We start from the raw sequence: 24,629 nt of genomic DNA on the forward strand, positions 1-24,629 counted from the left end.
AGGACTACCGGAGACCGTAGACAAAACCAGAACACGTTTGATTCTCTTGAATAGTGCCAACGGCGGCAAATACAATTGCGGTATGCGTGTCGCGGAGTGAAAGAACGAGGCGGACGAACATTGTATCGCTTCGGTCTCCGCAAAAATGTCCAACTAATTATATTTGTGCGTGTGCGAACACGTGTTTCACGCTTGTACGGAGAGTCAATGGAGGCTGTGGCTATCGTCGAACAGGTTGGCACACGGCCCCTCGCCGTCGTACAAGAGAGGCACCGTGGACGGCTTGGGAACAAAATGGGAGGAGGCGAATGGGCGAACGCAAGAAAACGCTCATAGAAGAAGTGCTAGAGCACCGTTTAAAGCAGGATGCGAACGAACCCGGCGCGTTCTAAGTGTAATTACCATTGGCGCAATTAATTTAGCTAAAGAGCCCCGGCATTAATTTACAATGTGAGTTCTCCTTCTTCCCGACGCTCCCCTTTTCCTCTATTTAATGCCCTCGTCAACCGTAGCCGCCTGCATCGGCATTCCTTTCTCGCGATCCTCGCCGATCTATGTACTCGTGAACTTATAACAACCGACTTGTAAATCATTCGCATGATTTTTTATCATCTCAAGCGAGTCGTTGCCTTCTGACAACGATTATCGATATTAATATTGTTTTATATTTTATACATAGTCTATTTCGAATTGTATATATTTTCAAAACACATTTCTTAGTTCTCTTTATTGCTTACTGACTGCTTCAGAAGTGAAAAGAATGCACAATGTCAACTTCCAAACGTGAATGGATCGTGTCAACTTTTTGTAACCGTGTAATTCTGCCACAGCTGTGGAAGACAGAAAGGTGGGACACTCGAATAGCTCGAAATTGCGGTCTCTACACGAGACCAATTCTCCAATGTTCACCATGGAACACGTGCTCGTTTTGCCATACTATTCGGATCACCTGGTACTCGAAGTTTCAGCTGCTGGGCGATTATTTCGCACTTTCCTCCTTACAGCTCATGCGAACAGTTCCTGAAATATTCGATTAAATTGTACGAAATAAAGTCTGTACCATAGACAAATTGTCGACTACAAATATGACAGACTTATATTTACTTTAGTAACTATACAAGCGACAGAGATCTGTATGAAATAAAGATATATCATCGAATAAAATTTTAGCACGAAATCAACTTGGACGAGAAGATGCAACGCACTATAAATGGACAAACAACTCGAAGGCGTGCACGACTAAAGTACAACCGTGGCGATGATACAACCGGACACAGATCGATTCCCTACGCAGAAACAAATTCATTGCATAGAATTCTTACATCGTGGCATACCTACGATTCGCACAGATTTATTTTCGCGGCAGAAATCAGCTCGCGTCCAGCTGCGTCACCGATGCAGTCGCATTCTCCGCAACTTGACGCAAACCGCGACATGAAGTTTCTATTTGGGGCTCGATGTCTCGTTAACGCATTGCCGCGGAGCTCGTCTCGTTTGGTTCTGTTGCACGGGGCCACGTTAAAATTAGCCATTTACCCGTTCGACAGCGATATAGAAAGTCGAAGCGTAGCGAAAGAAACAGAGGCAGCTTGCGCGGCCCCGAGGACAGCTCGGATCCTGACAAACCTTTCGAGCAACACGGCCCGTCATTGTGGGACGGTGGAGTGCCCATGGAAAAGATCACGGGCCCATTGTGCCTGGCCGTAGCCTCGCAACTGGGCGGGATGACTCCTAAATATTTTACAACTACCTCACGGGGCTAACACAAACGGCCGCCCGTCACGACGCCCATTTTTCCCGTCTAACGTCTGTATAATATTTCACCTGGTGGGACGTGCTCGTGCCTCCTCTATAGAATGCGAGCAGGACAGTTATTCTGTCGCACCACCACGATGCGAACGAACTCACGCGGTCGCAGCTTTCCTGCCTCTCTGCAACGATTTGGCGCTCGAAAAGCTTCCGCGCCAAATTTCTGGCCAGATGCGCTTCGATTTCTAGGTGCACCTAGGCTGACTGTATTCTTTCAAGCACCTTTGAATAAATAGAATAAGGTGGTACTTGTCGATGCGCTAAGAACTGGGTCCTGTTAATCATTAATCAGGATTTATCGCAAAGCTCGCATAATAAAGTAGGCAAATTGTAAGGACCAATGTTAGACATGAAAATTGCTATAGTAAAATCATTTACTAACATAACGATGTTTCCAATAAGATTCTAGGTTTCTGAACGCTGAAATATATAACATCCCTCACCTGTAGTTTGTAACTCATTGACCCTTTACACTCAAAAGATCTTCTCAAAAGCGGTCAAAAGCATATTAACCATTCATTTGATAAATTAAAATATCGAGTCCACCTCGACGTAGGACTAAGGATTAAGATCGTACAAGCTATCATTAACTCGTTGATGTTCAATCAGATTTCTCCATTCCAGTTGACCGCTAAATAGGCGTCCACGCAACAATAGGGATCGCCGCGAAGAACGCGGGCGTACGTTTCGCGCGACGATCCCTTATTCCCATGAGGCTCGCCCGTCGACCATAGGTATGCTCAACGAATCCGGCCATAAATTCCCCGGATGAGGAAGCGTTTCGCGTCTCGCCCGGCGGAGAAGCCTGTCGAATTACAGCGGGCACCGTGGCCGCGGTAAGAACCGTCGAAAAGAAACGGCGATCGGCCGTGTAGCGGCTGGGATGGGCGAAAACGCCGCGGCGTCCGCGGACGCTTAATCACGAGCGACGGCCCATCGGCATCGGCCGGTGGTCCAATTAGCGCAGCATCCGATAAACGAACTCGCGGCGGGGTGGCTGTCGCAATTGCTCGGTGGCCGTCGTCGTATAAATTTCTTAGTAGAGGCCGGGCTAACTGTGCCTCATCGCTTTCTTGTACGCTCGCGCGGTACTCGCCTCGACCGGGCCCGCTTCAGCTAAAAGGGTATTAAACGCCTTCCTTCTAGGCTAACCGATCATCCCGACGGCCGACAGTTACTATCTGGAATTCGCCGTCTTCCGTCAAACGGAGCCACCAGGGGCCACGGGCCGCGAGGCCTGTACAGTTACACGTCGCCGGCGGCCTCCACGCACCCCGTGTCTTTTCCGCGTCTCTCGATGCCCCGACGCGCGCACCGTTCCGCTCCTACGGCTAACTCTGACCCTTGCGTATCCATTCGATCGCGTTTTACGTTATTTCTCCTTCTATCGCCAATTACCACGCACCTGTCTATCCTTCGATGCGGATTCGAGTGCATACTGTATGCATTTTAAGGGTGGGTTTTAGGATGAGCGCGTGAACTACCATTTTGAGTAGGAAATTGCAGTTATTGTATGTGGAATAATGTGGTGCGATGAGAATACACTTGTTGTTATTTGGGTTTCGAATGGAGATATTTGTACAGAACGTAGATAAATTTAATTGTTTGTTAAATCATGTTATATTGTTAAAAAATTAGAAAAAAAAGATGAATGCGTTTCATCGTCCCAATGCGATCGAAATGAAGGTCAAGTTTCATAAATATTTCTCCGCTCTCGTGGCACCAGCAAGTGACACTGCGTGCTGCCAACTTGGCAGATCAACAGGTAAATATAATTTTTTCAGCGTCCGTTGTCCAAGTGCCTGAAATTTATGAAGCAACAGGTTGCGGTGTTCCATAATGTATGCGATCCATTTCCTATTTCCATCAACCGGATTACAATGTTCTAACGCGAGCCTAAACCGTTCGCCGAGTCACGCTACAGTTGTCAAAATCGACAGCGTGCATATTCCTGGATCGCACTAAAAATCCACTTGTTTTACGTAGAAAAAAGCAAGATCGCGTGGGTGGAATTGGCAGCCAGCCAAAGTTCCTTCTTCCGCCCGCTATTCAGCCAACCACTTCAAACTGGCCCGCGAATAGCCTTTCGTTATCCTACAACCACCAGAGATACCCAGATTTTAGTTTGCAGTTTGGCATTCGCGAATCATTGCCGCGTTCGCGGTTCGCGGGCATTCGGACGTTCTTCTGTTCGCAGTTTGCAGCACACGCGAGTTTGCATCGACGTACCTTTCGTTTTTGGAATTACACTCATCTCTCGATTTGCTCGTCGCACGTGGATCTTCTTTTCTCCTATTCTACAGCACTGAAATTTACGTAAACGAAGACTACCCACGAAAAACGTATACGAAGCTGGCTCATGCGTAGCGTGAAAGCATTTATCTCGAGTGCCAATGGTAATGAAAACTTGTTGTTCGTTATCGCTATTGGTGCTACATTGTAAAACAGTAAATTGTTTTTTTAAATGGTTCGAAGTTGCTGCCTTTGTCGTCGAACAGACTGTATCGTATAATGATTTACCAGTGAGCTTTGTATAGAGATTGTATTTTCATAAATTTGAGCGTAAAATGAGATCACGCGAAACTGAGTGCACGTATAAACGGTACTGCGAAAACGGACGGATTATTTACCGTGTTAAACAGAAACCGCGTGTGAGGAGTGTCGTGTAAATCGAAGGATGAGTGTATACGTAAGATGAAAATTCGATGAACAACGGTGTTGATTTAATGTGAATTGCGCACTGCATTTCAATTTTGATGAATAGAGTGATTGAGAAATATTAATTCCGTTGAAGTCCTTGAAGGAACTGCGGCTCGGAACCGCGTGACAGTCGTGCTGAAAACGTAAGTTTTCTTGTTCACGTGTCACGTTTATTTCTTAGTCGTTAATAACACCAAATTGAATTTTACAACTGATTGTTTTAAACAACAACAACCCTCTGTGGTTCTCGCTATATCTAATCTCGAATGGTACAAGAATGTTCTAACTGTGATCCCATTATTTAATTAAAGTCGTGTACATCTCGTGAAATTACCAAATTGCACTTTTGTCGATAAAATACGATGTAAATGTGAGACACATTTTGTCAAGATCAAGTATCCTTATAAGATCCTTGTAAGATTATCTTACTTCGTGTGAGAACCATTTATATATTTGTTTCTTGATAACTAGCACATCTTTTAATTAGTGCACGTGTACCGTTGAGTGAATTAAAAATTCATTATAGAACATACTTTTGAAATTAGTAAGAAAGAACGAACACAATTTTTCGTTACTTTATTTCTCATCTATACTATCAATAGAATCTCAATACATTCCTGGAAAATTAGTGAGCCAAAGTTGTAGGAGTCTTTTACGCTATTGTTGACTTAATGAATCAACATTGCTCCCAAATAGATAAAGCAGTTGTTTATAAGAAGCACGGAATGACTCACACGAATTTTATAACACTTTATCATGGCGGCTTTAACACACGTATTTGCTAATATCATCATTACATTATTATCTTGTACGACAAAAGAAACTTCGCGCTCGTATTAATCGTGTGCCGTGTAAGCTCCATTTGAACGTAAACATTAACAAGAGTATTGCATCTTCCTGACTGCACAATATTGCACAATAAAATGTCGTTTATGTAACCAGTTAGGATGTACAAGAGATAAGTATGTGTTACACGTTATAACTAGGTCAGCCGCGCACAAACGAGACGCTGATAATTTTACAAACGAGTGTACGATTCGTATTACATTCTTGAAATACATCCAAATTCTATTAGAAACAATTTATTATGCCACTTTGTTGGTCACGCCGTGCTGATTCGCGCGTTTAAGCGTGTTCTGCTGCATTATTTTACATACTTCCCCCCGTTCACGAGAAATGCATCCAGGTTGGAGAAATTACTGTCGTAATTTGAATCGTTTCTTTTGCAAGATAGCAAAATAAATATTTAGATTGTAATGTAAATATTTAATGGTTAGCTTAATAGTTTCGTATGAAGCGGAAGATATACGGAAAATTCTCAGGTTAAAATAATAAGAATACACTGTACGAAAACTATTCTTAGCAAAGGTCTGAAATGCATGCTTTTCGTTTCTTAAAAATTTGTGTCATCGATAAAGAGAGTTGTACGGAAATGGCATGGAGAATATATTACGGAAATCGCAAGATTTTAATGGGATGCGACGAATCTGAGCATGTTGTTTGTATTTACTTTAACATTTAGGATGATTAGCGAGTTCTCCGATCGATAATGATTCCATGTGTTTTTTTCTTCTTCAGTAAGCATTTTTTTCATTCTGAACGTAAATGATATGACAATGTTAACAATAGTGTCAACAAAATTGACGCATAGAGTATTCTGCGTGAGTTTCGTCTAAAATTAGAGTTTTATGTAATCGGAAAGATTGAAATGCTGAAAAAGGAATATAATTGATATCCGGTTTTTATTGGTTTTAATATAAATCACAATCAATTGTGTTCTAAAAATTAGTTTGATGCGCGCGTTATCTTTTTAAAATATATGCACTGTCTGATAACGAATCGATAATTCCTGTTAAGGATGGAGGGGGATGTAAACTCAATCGAGGAACAAAAGTCTAAACCACTTATGGATGGTAAAATATCTGGTAAATCGAATATTGGAAAATTTATCAGAAATGGTGAGTAAATTGGTAAATTAATGCACTAAATTTGCTACTAGACAATAATAATTCTATTTAGATCATCATTTATTCCAGTTTGGCGCAAAATTAAAGATGAAGTTAATGAAGAGTACAAGAGCTCGAAGGAATACGTGGACCATTTTTTGTGTAAGTTATTTATTGCACTGCAAATGAAATGTTTGATTAAATAAGTAATCTCATTTAACCAATTCAATCAATTCACATGAATAACAGCACTTTATCTTTATGATTCTTCTTTTTCTATGCAAGGTAAGACACGATTTGATTCATTTAATTAATTAACAGAATTCGTAATCAAGATAGAAATATACGATACAGAATGTAATATTTAATATAGAACATACGTAAATACTTTTTCTTGGAAAAAATTATATTCGTCTATATTATTGGAGTCTAAAGCAATGAAGATGAATACATAAGTAGAATTCAGGATTCTATTGCTTCCTTCTTTTTTTTTTTATATTTTATTTGTATTAACATAGACGTACAGAATGGATCACAGTTGTGGTGTACAATAAAGTTATCATTGAATTCATTTTCGCGGTTTAAACTTTTAGAATTTAAAAATCCACTTACCATTTTCGTGTCACTCACGACGTTACCAACACCAGAAACTTTGTGAGCGCTGCTATATGATTCTACGTTTAGTTGGTAACGTGATGAGTAATTTAAAAATTCTAACAAATCGCTCTATTGGAATTCAGGTCATGAAAATATACTAGCTGACAGATTTATTCGACATATTTTCTTTGCTAATAGTTTATCCTGCACATAATTTATGTTAAAACACGTAAGACACATGTCTAAATAAAAACAGGGAAGAATACAAATCTATAATTCATTTGTGATCTTATCTGCATTATTTTAGTATCCAACTGTAGGTAAGAATATCGATTATTATTATTATTATACGATTTCTATCTTACCAATTATTGATAAAGGAAAATCTTTACGATAAAGAGCTGTTAATATCGATTATTAAGAAAGACTGAATATAATTGCATCGAATAAGCAAATGTTAAGTACATTACGATCTAATTGCATCTAATTTGCTTTTGAATAATTTGTACATATTATGCAAACATTATTACGTGTGAAGTTATATTATAGATACGTATTTGCTTATGAAATTAGGTTTAATAAGTACTGTAATTATCGCAAATAATATTCACGGTTCGGTTTTACGTTGATGTATTCATTGAAATTAAATTTAGTAGCGTTTTTAACGATTAAATATTCAGGAAAAATACAGTATAAGAAATTGAGAGGATTTCGCTGAATTAATAATATCGGCGTTCTATGCAAATTACTGCTATCGCTAAAGAGAACGAACGCGTATTATAACGAGCACATTTGTCTACAATTCGACAGATATATCTTAAGTAACTACGGCCTCGATTTGGGCTAAGTAAGAGTAATCGATAAGTTTATATGACATCATGATAATTAACTGCGTTTCCGATAAGGGATAAATGGTCCAATTTGCAACTCTTCAAGGCGAACTGTAAGGACAAAGTACTGCAGTATATCCTAAATGTGTTCAGCAGATATTGAAACTAAATAAATTCTCACAAATACTACGTTCTGATAATATAATATATTATAAAAGTTATAGATGGTAAATTTCCCGTTTCGATAATTATTCGCTATTATTTAAATAATTTTTGCTCCTTAAGACGAAAGCTTGACTATATTTCTCGCCTGTCAGAAAACCAGAGATATTATCTTTGTCACATTTAAGGAATACGTACGTTACTTTGATTTTCTTTCAAAGATACGGTCGATTTTTTAAAATAATTTCCCAAACGTCGAATCAAACGATCTCACAAATATTCTAATAAAGAAGAATTGCAAAAAGATAACGCTATAGGATAACCCTATTCTGAAAGCAATACCTATATGGTGCAAAAAATATTAATACATTATGTAATGGCCCTCAGCATATTGCTTCGCGAAGTACATCTTCTTGGCTTATTTCATGCTACGAAGAAAGGAGGTTAACAAGCATGGAAGTAACGCTCCATGTATGCAAATGGATCTTCAGTAAGCTTAAAACTGAAGAGTTCGGGGCTGATTTCATTGTATGTACGAATATTGATCGACTCATTAAAAGTGTTTTCAACTGAGACAGCTCTGTTCAAAATGCCACGCGTGTCTGTATGTATAAGTGTGTGTATATTTTGTATATACATATGTTTGCGAAAGTACTATACACGTTTAACTAACTGAAAGGGAATTAACGAACCTGAAGGGCTCGGATCGGGCACAAATTCCTTGAAGGTTCAAATTGGGATGTTGAATCCAATTATCGCTAAACAACCAACACGACAACCGTGAATCAGTTTGTAATTCTGTATCCTGACGTTTATTGGACCTGTTTTTATTTTTTTTTAACGACAGTGGAAGATGTTAATTTGATGAGTGACATTTAAATTGCGTGAAATCATCGTAATTCTCATTACAACATGGTTGATACGACATCAAGTTCCGATTAATCAACTCAGCTGTCTTAAAATTATTTGAATGTAATATATTTACAATTTTGGTCCGTTTTATTAAAGTTACAGTTATAGGAATACATTAGCAAACGATAAAAATGTAAACGGGCCATCTTTGATGTGGCAGTTCCATTCGAATATAGGTAACAGTTGCCAGGCTTGAAAGATTAACAAGTTTTGAATGTAGTTCATGCACGTCTCTTCTGGGGAGCTTTGACCTCAGTTACACTAAATTTAGTTGAGCAGTCAAGCCTCGGGAGAATCAATTCACCCCGAGTGGTAATGATATTCAGACATCCTTTGAAATGCACCGTGTCATTCGCCATATTTAAACACCATTTTTCACTAGCATCTCAAAGTTATAATACCTTTGTAGATATACCACTGGCAAATTCCATTTCCAATTAGGTCAATTAAGTAAAATGTATTTCGACGCTTGTGACGAACCTTCCAGCATAGCTTAAACGAATATCCGTGTACAACCCTCGCTGATAAACAGTGTTGTAATTCAAATTAACATTTCTTATCGCAAAATAACAGCTTCAACTGATCGATACTTTGATAATTAGCAGTTCAATTTTAAAAATTCTTCATCTTATTTTAATGGTGATATGGTAATGGTGAAATACATAATTGTAGGATAAGTATAATTTACTCGGGCAGAACATGTTCGATGTTACTTGGTGTTTTTATCGAACACGAAGGGAATTCTATAAAAGTAAAATAGCTTCTTCGGCAGTAGAAAGAACATGCTGGCAGATAAATTACAGACATTCCCCAGGGTGTAGGTACTGACCTCTATCATACTTCAAAGCGTGTACCCTAGACGTTCCTTAATCTCCAGTGTCCTATGCTACCGAACCTCGATCCACTTTTATTCGCAACGTGAAAAAGTTCTATCGTTCTCGGCAACGATCTTCGTGTTGCACGGCCCTTACGCGGCCCTGGCTTCGGTCGGCCACTTTATCACTTTCATCGTCCAAGAAAACTTTCGCAATTAACGCAGTGTCAGCTGGAGAATGTTAATTCGACCGTGTTACCGACGTCCTCCGTGCCGTCAGTGCCGTCACTTTATTACGCGCTCCACCAACGCGATCGCCATGCACTTCCGGCAAGAAGTTATCGCCTCGTTCTTTCTTCCTCGCGAAACAAAAATTCGTACACCATCGGCGAACGCTTTCCAATTTGCAGAACAAACGAGAACGATCGAAACGTACCTTTCCCCCCCCTTTTTTTTTTCGACGAACATTCGTAACGATGAGTCATATTTCTCTTTTTCTGCGACGTGTTCTAGAGATGATCGAGATTAATTCGGTTACCCGTTTCCTGACAATTCGCTGGGAATTTATTCGCGAGACTCCGGAAGTTCGTTGCGCCGCACTCTCGCTATTTCTTCCGTGTGACGATGAACTGAACCGCTGAACAAACTTAAACTTCCTGTAGTATCTCCATTAAATATGGGTGTACGTCACCCGAAGTCTTAAGTGGTTTATTATCAAAGTCGACTGACCGCCCTGATTTCGGTTAGCCGGTGAGAGCAGAATGTTCCGCCAAGTTTCAAGCATCGTTTCATATTGTTCCACTTTGGATAACGATCACAACCCTCTTGTCCAAAGCTACGTTCCGAAGTTGGGAACGAGTTCTATCGGTTGTTGTTTCGATATATTTTAAAGAACCGAAACTATCGCCGCGTGGCAAGATGCGCGAAAATGCCACTTTGAATACAAATAAATTAATCACGATTACACGTCACATTTTCTTTTTTTATAGATACATCGATTGAATAAGAAAGCATTGAACCAAACGATTACTTTCAATTTGGAAACAGATGGCTTTTGTATAGCCGTGCAAGTGTATCGAACGCTGTCGAAGTCGTTTATCGCAACGCTTATACGCACTTTGATCGGTTGCACGAGAGCGATTCTTCCATAGAAATAAAACTCACGCGCAGGCGACGAATGCGTGGAAAGACATTGTGCGCCACGTCTGCGGAAATTGTCGGTTGAATCGACTACAATGGATTGTACCCGTGTAGTTTCCGCCCAGTCATTGTTCCCTGACGTAGGAAAAAGCGCGATGGAAGAAAAAAAAAAAGAAGGAAGAAAAACGAAAACCACGAAAGTTGACTGCATTTGCGAAATTTTCACGTGCGCATCCCACGTTGATGGTCGCTAGCTCTCGCGTGTTGCCAAAAAATTGTAGCACGAGGGCCATCGGGAAAATCGACGATGCGTCGATGCACGTTCGAAATTTAGTATTTACTCGTAGCGATGGGGATGAAAAGGAGGAAAAGGAAATTTAGATAACTGCCAGTCGTCAGAGCTGACAGGTTAATGTTGAGAATTTTTACAGTTTCCGTTTCGAAATCTACGCTGTATTTGGAGTAAAAAAAGTGTTGACAAACTAATTTTATTTAGTTCCTCAGCACTCGTTATATCCATTCAAATACATGAGAGTTTAATTATTTACGTGCAAAGTGATAATTAATTTCGTAAAATGCGTTTGTCTTGCGTTCATTAACTTTTAAAAGAACAGGAAACTAAATAAATAGTAAATTGTCTCTTGACTAACGATTATCTCGTAAATGGGAAGTGGAACATTGATGCTTTTGCGATTAAACGTTTTCTCTTGCAGCAGTAATTTTAACAAGAGCAGTAATTACTCCCTTCCGCGCAACGTTCCTCCCCTTTCAATTGTTGTAAGATGGCACGAGTCATCCGCAATCCTTGCTTTATAATTCCAGGCCTTGTTAATTGTCCCATTCCCTCTTTTCCCTTCATTGGACGGGGATGCAGCTGGAGACACTCGTTAAATAAAAAAGGCAGGAATAACAGGAGAAAGAGAAGAGCGTTTATTACACGAAAATTATTCCCTTCGCGTTGACATTTACATTTCTACAACAGCTATACTGTAGGTCGCGCTTCGATCAAAGTATAACAAATGATTTAGCTATAAAACGATATAAACCGAATCTCGATTTTAATTAAAATTCACGATTGTCGAATTATTACCCAACGAATGGAATAAAATTCCACAAAGTTATCTCGCGAGAATCATTTATGAAATTACGTAGAAATTTCGATCACGGTTGGCTGTAGCGCGTCGAAAAAATTTTAATTAATTTCATACACTTCCCGCCCTCGCAGGGGCTCCAATTTATGCGTCTTCGTGTTACCAATATTGCCGGAGGAAAAAATTTGTATGGAAATCGTAGATACGTCGAATTACGAAAGTAATGAGATGAAACCAGCGGGAGGGGTAGGTATGTACGTGCGTGTCCAGTATCGAGTTCCCGTCAGGTTCCACGTCCTCGAACCAATAATGCATCTGTCGCGGCTGCTGGTTATATTCGACACATTCGTTGCATGCGGACGTAGACTCAATTTTATGGCCATATACTTGTCTCGCGCTGCTCTGGACCAATCGTTTCCCACGTGGTCCTCGTTGCACTCGAAGACAGGGGCGGTTTCATGGCATTTCCCGAGGTGTACAGGAAGATTGGAGCTTTTATCCCAAAGGTGATGTCCTGATCGTAAATGAGAAGCGGATGTGGTTGTTCGTCGTAAATATACGCGAGATACTGTTAACAATGTGGTACGCGCATCATCGATTTAAGAGCATTGTGTGTTGTAGACCGTCGAGGCAGTTACCTGATTAATACTTCCTTGCTGATTTTTTATTTCAGCGACTTGCCTCGCGACTATAAAAAGTGCGATAAAACGATATTTTTCGGTGGCGATCTTTCTCAAGGAATGAAGTTTTATGGACTAGTGAAATATGTACGGAGCAAACTTCCATCAGGACATTGCTATTTAATAATGCAGCTGGAAAGACGGGTTTGATTTTCCAGTTTGCACACCCTCGTTCTAAATAATTCCTTTCTCACCGCTACTTGTTTTTTGTCTTCGCTCTCGTCGTTACAAGGATGCATCTCAAGGGTGAAAGCATTGATTATATTTACCCTGTACACGGACTGTTTCGTGCTTGAGAGATTCTGAACCCTTTTGCAGTTTATTGACTGAAATCTTTGTAAGACGTACATCGCCCTTTTCTCTAGTCCTGTTTGTTACATGGGAACAGTATTTATTCCAAATAAAATATTCAAAGACGACAATTATAGTTTTCGCTACGAAAATCATTACGTTCTCGTTTATTTTATATTTTTTATACGCCCTTTCTATCTCCTTCTACACATCTGAATCTATCGAACTCTCAAACAATTCCATTTTAATTAATCGAAGACATCAAGCGTTAAAAACGTACACTAGGTATTCCTCTTCAGCACCTAAAAAATTGTCATATTTATTAACCTAATCCTTTTATCTGCAATTACCACTTGAAGACTGCGCAGATTTAAATGCATCATGATTACACCCATAAATCGGGCGTTCGAGTAGCAATAAAAAAATTCCGTGAGAAGCGCAGGTATCATAAAAATATTTGATCTCCTTGCCATTTGTCTTTCTTGCCCCTCTGCAAACCCCCCCATTCGTTCTTTATGCCTGGTAATTCGGATGCCGATAACGACGTCGTCGTCGCGGAACGTCGTTTAATCGGGCCGCGGGAAATCGTGGGAACCGCCACGTTATTCGCAATAATCTGCGGCACGAATGGAAGTCGATTTTCCGTGGTCCTTTTTTCTAATTTCGACCGTGCTTCGACGCATCTGCCCGACTGCCCGGAACGATTATTGCACGCGTCGCGAACGAAATTTTGTTCTCACCCCGACGGGGTAAACATTATATATCCTCCGCCGCGTTTCCTTTTTACGTCCCCCTTTCAGGCGAAACTTTTCATGCGCGATCTGAACGTCGCGCGATGGAACCGACGGCTGACAATCAACCCGTTCGAACCTGCGTCGATACGCCCCTTCCCATCCCTCGCGCTCGCGTTCACTGTTTATTCCTACGAAGCTTTTAACTTTTCGAGGAATCGGGGAGAGTCGCAACTTGGAACTGATGGAAAGCAAATAACGAATTTTGATTGATTGAAACCGAGGAAATGGAATTTGTTTATATACGTGTGTAGTTGTACCGCGATCGGACTAGCGAACCTGAATGACAAGTAACTGTGTCGTTTATTGATATTCTCCTTTAACATTCTGCCATTTGGTTCTCTAAAATTGATTGGTATTTCGGGGAATATCGAGCGTTTTTTTTTCGTTTGCTATGTTTGTTTTATATTCGTTTTATTATGATTTGCATGAAATCGAAAGTAATTTAGAAATAAGAAATACAAAATTAACGCGAATATCGGTTATGGAGTTTGAAAGAAATCCTAGCACGCAAGTTCTAGATTGCAGAAACGAATTCCTGTACTTTTTGATAATTTAACAATTAAAAGAGTTTATTAGTAATTAGTTCTCTTTCCTGTACTAGATGGAACATAGATATATAACAGTTTTTTCTATAAAAATTTTCTTTTCAGCATCGATTACTTTTCTGAGAGGAACATATTTATATTTCACGTATTTGTACAATGCATTAATCATACATAAGGAATTTGTAAAATTCATTTCACCACAAAAAAATAATTCACTTTCATGTTAGGTTAATTAGTCGTGTTTGATGACGACAAGGAAGCGTCCGACGAATGTCCAAACCAACGCGAACACTGCGTACACTCGTTTCGCGGTGTACTCGTTTGTTCGAGATCAACCACTGTTTTCCGCGCTCTGTTTAACCAGCACGAGTAGCGAATTAATTTGCAGAATTCCGCTTTACAAAGAATCACCTCGAAATGTTGAAACTCATAGAAATTAAGTTCTGCGCAATATTACGTGGAACACTTAAAAACTCCAATAGCCCTGGAAAAAAATAATTTAATAACAAAGACTGTTTGAACGTTGTTTTCGATTAATGTTATAGCGAGGAATTAGTAGAGTGCAGGGAAATAACAATTAAACGGGAACAAATTTACTAGGAATTCGTAAATATTCCAGGTATTCGCGAAAAAATTTGGAAGCAAAATAACGAAACGCGGAACTGTAATGAATAATCGTAGGAGTCGCCGGACGGAAGTGATGCTGGCTGAAATATTTTGCAGTGACGTTAGTATTTATTTCGAAATACGAAACCCAACGAACATACCTTTTTACGATTGAAAAAAGGGCATTATTGGAAGCAGAAATATTCCGAATTTTAGAAAATTGCATAACATCCAGAAAATGTGCGTTATCAATATCAATGATTAAAATGGCTTCCCTAAATACTTTTTGTTCCGACCTAGAAAGAATGAACACGGACAACCCATCACATTTTACGTTTTATGTAACACCAGCTCGAGTTGTACGCTCGTTATAGCCTGTATTAATGGAAGAGATTGATGAAACATCGTGCGCATAACCGCAAGAGATACAATTTTATCTGTGTAATGGACAGCGTACGACTGCATATCGTGCCGGATGGAACGAGTTCCTGGTTACGCGTCCATCGAATTGGTTAACCAGATCCAAATCCATAAGCGAACGTGACGAGATTGTTGACTATCCTTGATTGTTTGCTAAACATTCTACCAACTGTGGTCCCTGAATCCTCCTTGTTTCTGAACCGTGATTTAACGTTATCTTCGAAATACCCGCATCTACCACTTCGAATTAACGCGAATTACATAAGGTTACATATTGCGTTATTCTATATCAAAATATCTTTCGTCTATTATTACTTAAACAATTGCATCAACCACTCGCGCGTAATATTAACGAAGCAGCAACAAAAAAGATTGAAAAAAGGTTAAAATAAGAAAATGTAAGGCAAGGTTGAAAAGTTCCTTTTATGCGATCGTGTAATTTTTTCACCCTCGAGTACAATCCCCGGGAAAGGACTTTTCCAACAGGTACGTACACTTAATTCAGTATCAACACCGATTTCCGTGTGTGGACATCGCGCGCCCACCAGGGGGTTGACTTTCAAAGTATCACACTTGAGGATAAAACTTTCTGTCAGACGTACGTATAGCCGTTTCACGATCCCGGGGAGATATAGGGAACGGACATTTATAACTTCGCGAGCAAACTTAACGTACCCATTGCTCTGTCCGTGGGGTGAAGTGCCAGTTGATGAGCATGCAAAACTTATGTATTTTCGAAATAGGACACACATCTTAAACGTAAAATTCTTCTAAGAGTTATACAAATAATCATACGTTATAGAAATGATTATTAATGTATATAAAAAATTGTCGTAATACGTGGAAATTAATTAACGCGTAAAAATTGAGAATAGTATGTGCATACACGTGCGTTGAATCATCAAAACGTTTCTCATATTCGAATCCTTGGCCTTACAACAATAAGTTATGTACATACATAATCTACATTGTCGACTAAGCTGTGATTAGATTATGCATGTGGCTTATACATTATTCCACGATCATGCATTTCGATTGAACGTCATCGAAAGCTGGAAACACGTTCGATTGGTTTAAAAACTGTGAACGATCGTAGCGTACTATCTTCTTTAGCCTGGACAGATAAATGTTATGTAATGGCTATTGAAAATCTGGGAAACAATTAAGGTTATTCCTCTCTGGTCGTCAGTTCTTATAATTGGAAGCGGAGGATGAAATATATTTTCGTTTGTTGCCATGTAAGTGGTTTGTTCTATTTTTCAATACTGGTTGCTTAAAATAATTGAAGAGTAAAAATATTCCCGCTGGGATATCGTTTATCAATATGGTCGCGAGTTAATTGGAATGTTCCAGCGTTTTATCTTTGTGAATTATCAGCGTTTCAGAGGGGAGGGATATCTTAGTAAAAAAATTTGGAATGCAAATTGGCTGAGCGGCGAAATCAACGGGTGAAACGAGTTCGCGGAGAATGGTCCCTTGCGTTTAATTTGAGGTTTATGAGGCGTCCCTGGAATTTGTTGTTCTCTTCTCATTTTTACACATAATGCGATCGCATTATATAGGAAGTATTGAAGCCATTAATTTTTGATGAAACAACTCCAACTTCGCGTTGACACGATTATATTTTTACGCGCGTTCCAGTTTGTATAATTTAAATAAAATATTTAATAGGTGTATCATTTTTCATTCCTATTTTGCATTTGACAAAGCGGTTGGTAAAATAATTTAAACACAGTGACTTAAACACAAAGGCTTCCGCTTTAATATCCGTTGCTCGCTTTGTTTAATAAATTTTCTTTCACAAAGCGGAAGACAGAGCGCAAGTTTTAATAAGCTCGAAGAGAAAATGTAATTAAAATTTTATATTTAGTATAGTAACTTTTTTCTTCGAAAACGAGGTAAATTATTATATGCAGAATAGTTAAATAATAAACAAATTGTACGTAAATGCGAATGTAAGTTACAGATTTATTAAGAATTTTCTGTATCAGATTAAGTTTATCGATAATTCATTGGAATCGCAATTTCTATAGCACGAAACGGTAAACGCCTGTAGCAGTTCATAAATGGAAGCTGTGGGTAGAAACTACAAGTAATCGACAGTGGTGCAAAAGTGTATGAGTCTACTTGCGCTACTCGTGGAGTAGCACAACTCAGGCACAACTTTCGACAGGCGAAATCTGTGTGAAGTTGCCTTTAAAACTATCTGTATAGGTCGTAACTATGCAATATGTCTGTCAGACAATTTCTAATTAAATATCTTTATGAGAAGCTGCACTTTCAGTACAATATTTCATACTTTATCATCGTTCAGCAAAGTAGTAGTAAATTGATATTTAATTTTTAACGGCAATCATAAAATTTGGTATATGTATCATTAAATTCAATTTTAGAGCACTTTCACATTATTGGTTTTCAAATTATTACAGAATTGCATGGAGAGAAAGACTAATACACGAACCTATGTCATTCACCTTTGTGAATGACACATTAAATATTTGTAACATCATATTATTTAACAATTTTACCTTGAATTTAATTAAAATAGTATTTTATCATTTCATTATTATTTTCCATACGTACATATAGATATTATAGCTCCATACATCCATGGTACATTATGGCTGACATATCATTGAGCTCTACTACTGAGTTCTGCTACTGAGTTTCGTAGACGCATCTAGACTTTAGTGATTAGAGACAGACATGCACACTTATTTAACATAGAAAGTATGACGTCTTATAATGCACTACCTCGCCTATAAAATACAATTCTTATATATTTTTTTACTATTTATGGTATTATAGAAAACGTACTCTAATTTTAAACAAAGTATATTTGTTCCACTATTCCTGTGGTACAGTAAAACTGAATTAAAGAACTATTACTAAACGTAACATATTTTATGGGATTTAAGGATACTTACGTGAAGAATAATATATTGCTTTAGTGGCACAATGGCTACCACGAATAAATTTGCTTACGAGCTTTTAGTTTGCACGACGTTTGGTCGATTGTGCTATTAGAGGTTTTATTAAGTGTTACACATGGCGTGATATTTGGAGTCAGATATATTCCTTTAATAGGACTCCATAAAGCCACTTAGTGGGCAGAATTAATGTTATCATGCAATCGAGCAATACGAGGGTGAATAATACGCAATGATATCGAAAGTGAAATTGAGAGTAAAAGTGTGCTTTGAATATACATATACGTAGTTGACGTATTACATTTGTATCGTTTTACAAAATGTATCGTTATTATAATTTTCTATCGTATTAAATTTAATTACACATTTATATTGTGCGATCACTGATTTCAAAATTATATAATACGTAAATGGAACAATAATTTCAAGTTGTATAATTTATAAATCTATTCGCGTTAAGAAATAAAAAAATTAATGACTTCTAACAATTACCAGTTAATCACTTAAATGTAATACGTTACAAAATATGTGCGCTAATATAGAAGAATAGGACTAACCTTTTGCGCTCGAATGATGACTCTCACTGGCCACGATGTTTCGCGTGGCAACTCGAGCGACAACAGTCTCTGTTTATGCTGAATTTCGTTATCTCCAAGTTGATAGAAGCGACGTATTGGTTTGGAAATAGGCCCCTTAGGCTGTTTATGTCTTCGATTGGAAAGTGACATTGTAACGTAAAGTAGGGATTAAGATAAAATTCCTCTACGATTGTAGTCCTGAATACGATGTGTCTAGCGTTAGTACAGTTTCGACGGTCGTAGCAAGCACACGTATCGCGAAGTTTTGCACCACTAGTTTTAAAGTTTCAAGGCGAGTTTGATTTTGAATTGATCAGAAACTTATCTATCCGCGATGAAATTGATGGTAGAGCAAGTGTAAACAGTGATCAGGTGTGAGAAATATACAGTGAATCCGAAAGTAGCAGCGATGACGCACAAGATTCTGCCAATTCAGAATGCTTTGGTAAGTGTTTCGTAAAATATCATACGAAACGCAATTACAGAACTTGAATTGCACTAATTATATTTCAAAATTTAAACACAGATAATACGTCAAAATATAACACTTTCGTATGTTAATTTTTATATAAATTCATTTACGCGCTAAATCGTCTCGAGTTGCAGCGCCGCCCGACCGAAAAAGTACTCGTCGAGCGCAAAGGGTTAACGTTTCCCTTTTAAGACTTATCAGAAAGTAAGACTGAGAAAGTAAAATCTAACGTCATACAATTGTACAGGAAACCAACTTACGTTCACTGTCAAAAGATGCTCAACCCTTTACATATTTGCAACATATCAAGGAATCGACTAAATAGTCTCATGTTTACAGAAAAAAAGTAGTGCAAAATTTGAAACGAATAGCAAAATATTGGAATAGTCGTTAGCCACCCTCGAATAAAAGTAGATATACCGACCTACTGATTCCAAACCTTATCTCTTATCCTCCCTTCATTTCACTCGTCCTGTACGCAAGAACGCAGTCCACTGGGTCCTCCGATGGTGGTGTGGCGGGTGCCCGTGGCAACAGGTTGCCTAGCAACAGTAAACCTCTCGCATCCCTCGTTGGCCACGGCATACTTGCTGACGCCAACGTTGCTGCGTTATCATCCCCTTTGTTTCTTTCTTCGTACACCTTTCAGAGTATCGCCTGTTCTCCTTATTAGTACTTTCGACTTCAGATGGATGATTTACGTTAGGTTCGACGTCCATGGCCGACGTTTAGCTCCTCTGAAGAAACCTCCACCCCCGTATTCCCGAATATACGAACGGTTTAGCCCACGGGATACCTGCTATCGATATTCCCTGACTACCAAGCGGAGCCACGGCGAGAGGACAGATAATAAGGGGTAGTCTCCATTTTTTCCTCTCTCTATCCGGGAAACGAGCCCCCAGAGAGTTTTCAGGAAATCTAAGCAGCCCTCCGGGATATTCCAATTGTTCATCGTTATATTCGACATACGAAGATGCTAGCGAAGCTTAGTCCTTCTGTTCAGCTATTCGTGTAATTCTGTCACTCGCACAGGCATTACTTTTCGCTTTGTTTTCCGTGGAAATAATTTTTGAAAGAAAATTTGTTGACCCACTTTTATAGTACTCGTTTGTCGTCTTTTTTCGAGACATTTGCTGTTAGTAATTTGTTTTTGTTTTGTTAGTCGTGACAAATAACAATTGTAATTAAATATACATCTGCGATGCGTCTGCACAGAACGTTTTTAAAATTGTATTTTACGTTCTTCTAAGTAATATAAATGAACTCCATGGGGAAAGTTTACGTTTTCGAAATATAAAATAAAATTCTAGGGGCGGATAAAAGCTGGAGCTACGTAAACGATATACTTCGATCTTATCGAAAATACACGGTGAGTTATTAAATTTTCCATTGGTATAGATATATTTTAGGATCAGTTCATTTATACTAAATCTGACAAATATTTAGCTTGCCTATGAAAAATCCGCAAATTTTAAAGCGATGAAACTGACACGTTTCACGTAAAATTGAATTTTTTATAATTCTGTAACATTGCGAATTTATTTTATATTGTAAATACTGTTCGCTCTTTTTTCACGGCAGTTTGACATGAAATGTGACGTGACATGCTGGCGTCGTAAACAGCTACCAACGCGTTAACTCTACGACTCCTACAGGCCTGCAAAAAGCTGTCCATGTTTATTCAATTCCTTAGAGGAACACAGAAGATTGAAATACAAGCTACTCGGAAAGCTTCCAATTTCGATTTAAAATATCTTCTGTTGTAGACTATACATAGATTGAGATTTAAAATCGGATCTGAAGAAGATAATTCAAAGTTAACTTCAGTTAAAGCTTCTTGTTCCTCATCTGTTTAATGCTTTTAATAAATTATAATACCTTCTTATTCATCTTCCAAAGTACTTTTACTACGTTCGCTTGAACTAACAAAAATGTAATTAGCTTCGCTTCTTCGTGCTTTACTGCCTCACCTCGAAGAAAGCACGACTCGTGTACGGTGGTTGTTGGAAATGTATTGGTTAGTCCGTTGAGTAAAGGACGACACACGGCGATACATCTTCTTGACAGTAGAAATCATCGCGAAAAACATCAGACGTTTTGCTGCGGGGATCGTTTATCTCTCGTTATACGAGGCGGTGGGAAGACAACCGCCCGATGGACAACGTATGTCACGTGCCTTTTTCAACCGAGATATATTTGCTCGCGCCATGATATTTTTGCGCTTAACCCCCTGAAATTCTGCGTGACTTGGAAGTCACGTACGCAAATTGTATATTTTTCCAAATTTTACTCGAACTTGCTCATCGTTTCTCTATTTTACTGCTGCGCCAGTAGGTCGCGTCTGCGTGTATGGAATTATACTATTTATTTAAGACAATTATTAATTCTTTTAAATCAAATTAAATTATATTCTTCAAATTTTTGTACAACTTTGTGAGCTACTGTTCTATTGCCATACTTTTAAGCTGCGATATTAAAAATCACCATGTGTATAATTAAAAATTGCACCCAATCGTAGAAGTGGAGTATGAGTGTAGTTTTTTGTACAAGTATATGGGACGTAACCAAGCACTTTCAGCGCTGGAGATATAAATGGTAAAACTTCGATAAAAAGCCCATGGAATCCGTTTCAAGAAATAAAAAGGGCAGTAAAGATGTAGGGATACAGTTAACTTCCATCGAGTAAAAGTGTGATAACTGCATTTACGTTGTACTTTTTTACAATTCCGGGAAATAGTCAACCGTATCATGAAACAGGTGTAAACATTCAAGTATACCTTTCTTACTATTTAAATTTTCATGCAATTCGATTTTCTTCTTTTATAAATACTTACCTTGATACTGATCCCCCTTCGTTTTGTGCTTACAGGAAAAATGCATTTACATTTCAATATGTTTTGTATTCCGTATACTTTGCATCTTCTTTACATGTCATTTTGGCCATGCACAGGGTGTGCCTGCACCAACCCTCGCGATTATCTTTCAAATTGTTCGTTATTCGAAAAAATGTTTTTAACAAGGCTCTTAATAAAATTACTCGCGTGCATTAAATTATAGTGAAATGGAAGTGCCTTGCTCTTTTGAAATAGAACAAAATCTATTTAAATTAGTAATTGTACAATCGTAATAACAAGATATGATATTCTAAGACATTTGAAGCGATATTGGTGAAACCAAATTTACTACTAAACCTATCTCAAAATATATTAAAATTAATATACAATTCTATTTGAGTACCTTCAAGCATATTAAATTGATGAACTCTTTCTTCTATTTCCTATAGCTGTTTCTGAGAATGGATAATTCAAGTAACAAGTAATAATATAAAAATTATAAAAGGAGTCTGTTAACGTTAAGTTAAAATTTATTTCAGAACAGCACGGGAGCACAGAAAATGAAAATGCAATTGCAAAATTTCCTGGCGATTCGATGATTTCGCGAAATTTGTCTTTTAAAAAGGAATAAAACGGTTGACGGAATATTATAATTTTTCCTGGCAAGGTGATCCACTAGGTGGTGGTGGTGGCTGGTGCCGCGGGAAGGAAAATGCCGATAAGGATTTTTTGGATGGCACGGCGCTCTGAATTTTGCATACGTTCTGCACATGAGCTTTCTGCATGGGATATGCGGCTACGCTGCGGAGGAACGGTGCACGCGCGCTTAAATTGGGAAATCGGGACCACAAACGTCTCGTTTACGTCCTTTCGAAATCTGTCGTCCTCATACATTTTCGATACGTCAAACGCGCTGAAAGCGCGGGACGAGACCTCGAATTTCAATCGCCGTTTTGACTGCTTTCTGGCCGCAAGCCGGGAAATTGGGTTAATCGCAGTAGCGGCGAAAAATCACGTTTTTGTCGTAAACGTTATACTTTTGTGACCGATGCATCAGCGTTATCACAGCGGCGCATAACTGAATACCATTATAATACAAGATTTTATTATTTAACAACAACGATCATTCCTTAATAGTATATCGTATAGCGCTACAATTTAAACACCAACGTTAGACGTGCGGCGTCTGTTTTTAAAGTAGATGTAATCCTTCTTCTTTCTCACATTATATAGCGTGTCTCTCGAATGATCGATACATTTCAGCTGGTAAAATACAAAGAAATAGCAAGACATACAAAACTCGACGATGTGTGGTTGCATTGTCTACTTTTGTACACTGTAAACTCTTAAAATTGGCAAAAAATCGCGTTTCCTGCGAAGGAAAGCTTTTGTACGTAAAAGGATATTGTTAAGTTAGTGTTTAGTAGAATGTCAAAAGACAATTGAGAATAATCGCAGCTATCGACGATTGTATCAATCATTTACGGACACCCTCTATTTCTCCAGTCAGTGATCAAGTTTGTTCCATATAACTCTTTTTCTGTGATCAGCACTACCTCGAAGTAACAGATGATCGTTCAACCTGCTCGAGTGCTGGAAGTAGTTCAGTTACCGTCAGTTTATGCGGAGCCAATCTTCTAGGTTTCAATACCTATCCGAACCTCTGCTAAACGAGTATCGTTGGCAGCAATCGTTAGTCTTTTTAGAGTTGCCTCTATCATTAAGGCTTTTACTTTAATGAACTTCAAAACTTTGCCTGAGAACAAACTTTTTTAATATCGTTAATCGAGTAACGAATTTTTAACTGATTAAATTGCACAGTGGGTGATACGCTATGGTTAATTAGTTTTTGAATATTTTTAATTCGTATAATTTATTTTCAGTAAATAGCGTAAAGTTTTAGGAAAACTTTTTAGTAAAGACTTCCTTCTGATAAAAAACAGAGAAAACATATTTTTTATTTATATGTTGATTCGATATATCGTTCACAAGAAATTATTTAATAACAACATAATATCGTTTGTCTCTTTCGAGTGTGGAATAAAAATTCTGTCCAATATCTTTTACCTCGAGAAAGGATATTCGTACATAAGGGAAATTATTTACTCCGGTTATATTACGCGCATAGACTGACGCCTTGAGAAAAAAGAGATTTCCTCCGTTTATTCTGTCTGTATACTCCCGGCAGTGCTCGCGCAGACAATTTTCTCGAAGTTCGAACGACTTCCTTTCCAGCTCACCTCCACTCTCGTATGATAATATGAAAACCAGAAAAGAAGCGCGGATCCCGACAGTCCGTCCGATAAATTACGAAGTTAAAGCCTCCCCGCGAGCACCCTCTTCTCAACTTAACGATATTAATAGCACCAGCGGAGATATTAATCTTCGCGGCTGTCACAAAAACGGGGACAGTCATTCGGTGTACATGTGCAGAAACGAGGCCCGTCCACGGCAGCGGAGAGGGTTCAACCCTTGAAT

The 24,629-nt window shown here is 38.5% G+C and overlaps 1 protein-coding gene across 2 annotated transcripts in view; it reads left to right on the forward strand.

The window, feature by feature from the left end:
• Positions 1-3,907: 3,907 nt before the first annotated feature.
• Positions 3,908-24,629, forward strand: part of LOC143424090 (A-type potassium channel modulatory protein KCNIP1) — a 141,206-nt gene continuing 120,484 nt past the window's right edge. The window contains exons 1-4 of one of the 2 annotated variants that reach the window (XM_076895911.1): positions 3,908-4,034; positions 4,574-4,652; positions 6,367-6,467; positions 6,546-6,617. In XM_076895911.1, coding sequence (XP_076752026.1) covers positions 6,368-6,467; positions 6,546-6,617 — 172 coding nt within the window. In that variant the 5' untranslated portion in view covers positions 3,908-4,034; positions 4,574-4,652; position 6,367. Of the gene's footprint in view, positions 4,035-4,338; positions 4,653-6,366; positions 6,468-6,545; positions 6,618-24,629 lie in introns of those variants that run through there. The other variant, XM_076895912.1, reaches the window with a different exon arrangement.

This window comes from Xylocopa sonorina, chromosome 5 (assembly GCF_050948175.1).
Source record: "Xylocopa sonorina isolate GNS202 chromosome 5, iyXylSono1_principal, whole genome shotgun sequence".
Taxonomy (NCBI): Eukaryota; Metazoa; Arthropoda; class Insecta; order Hymenoptera; family Apidae; genus Xylocopa; species Xylocopa sonorina.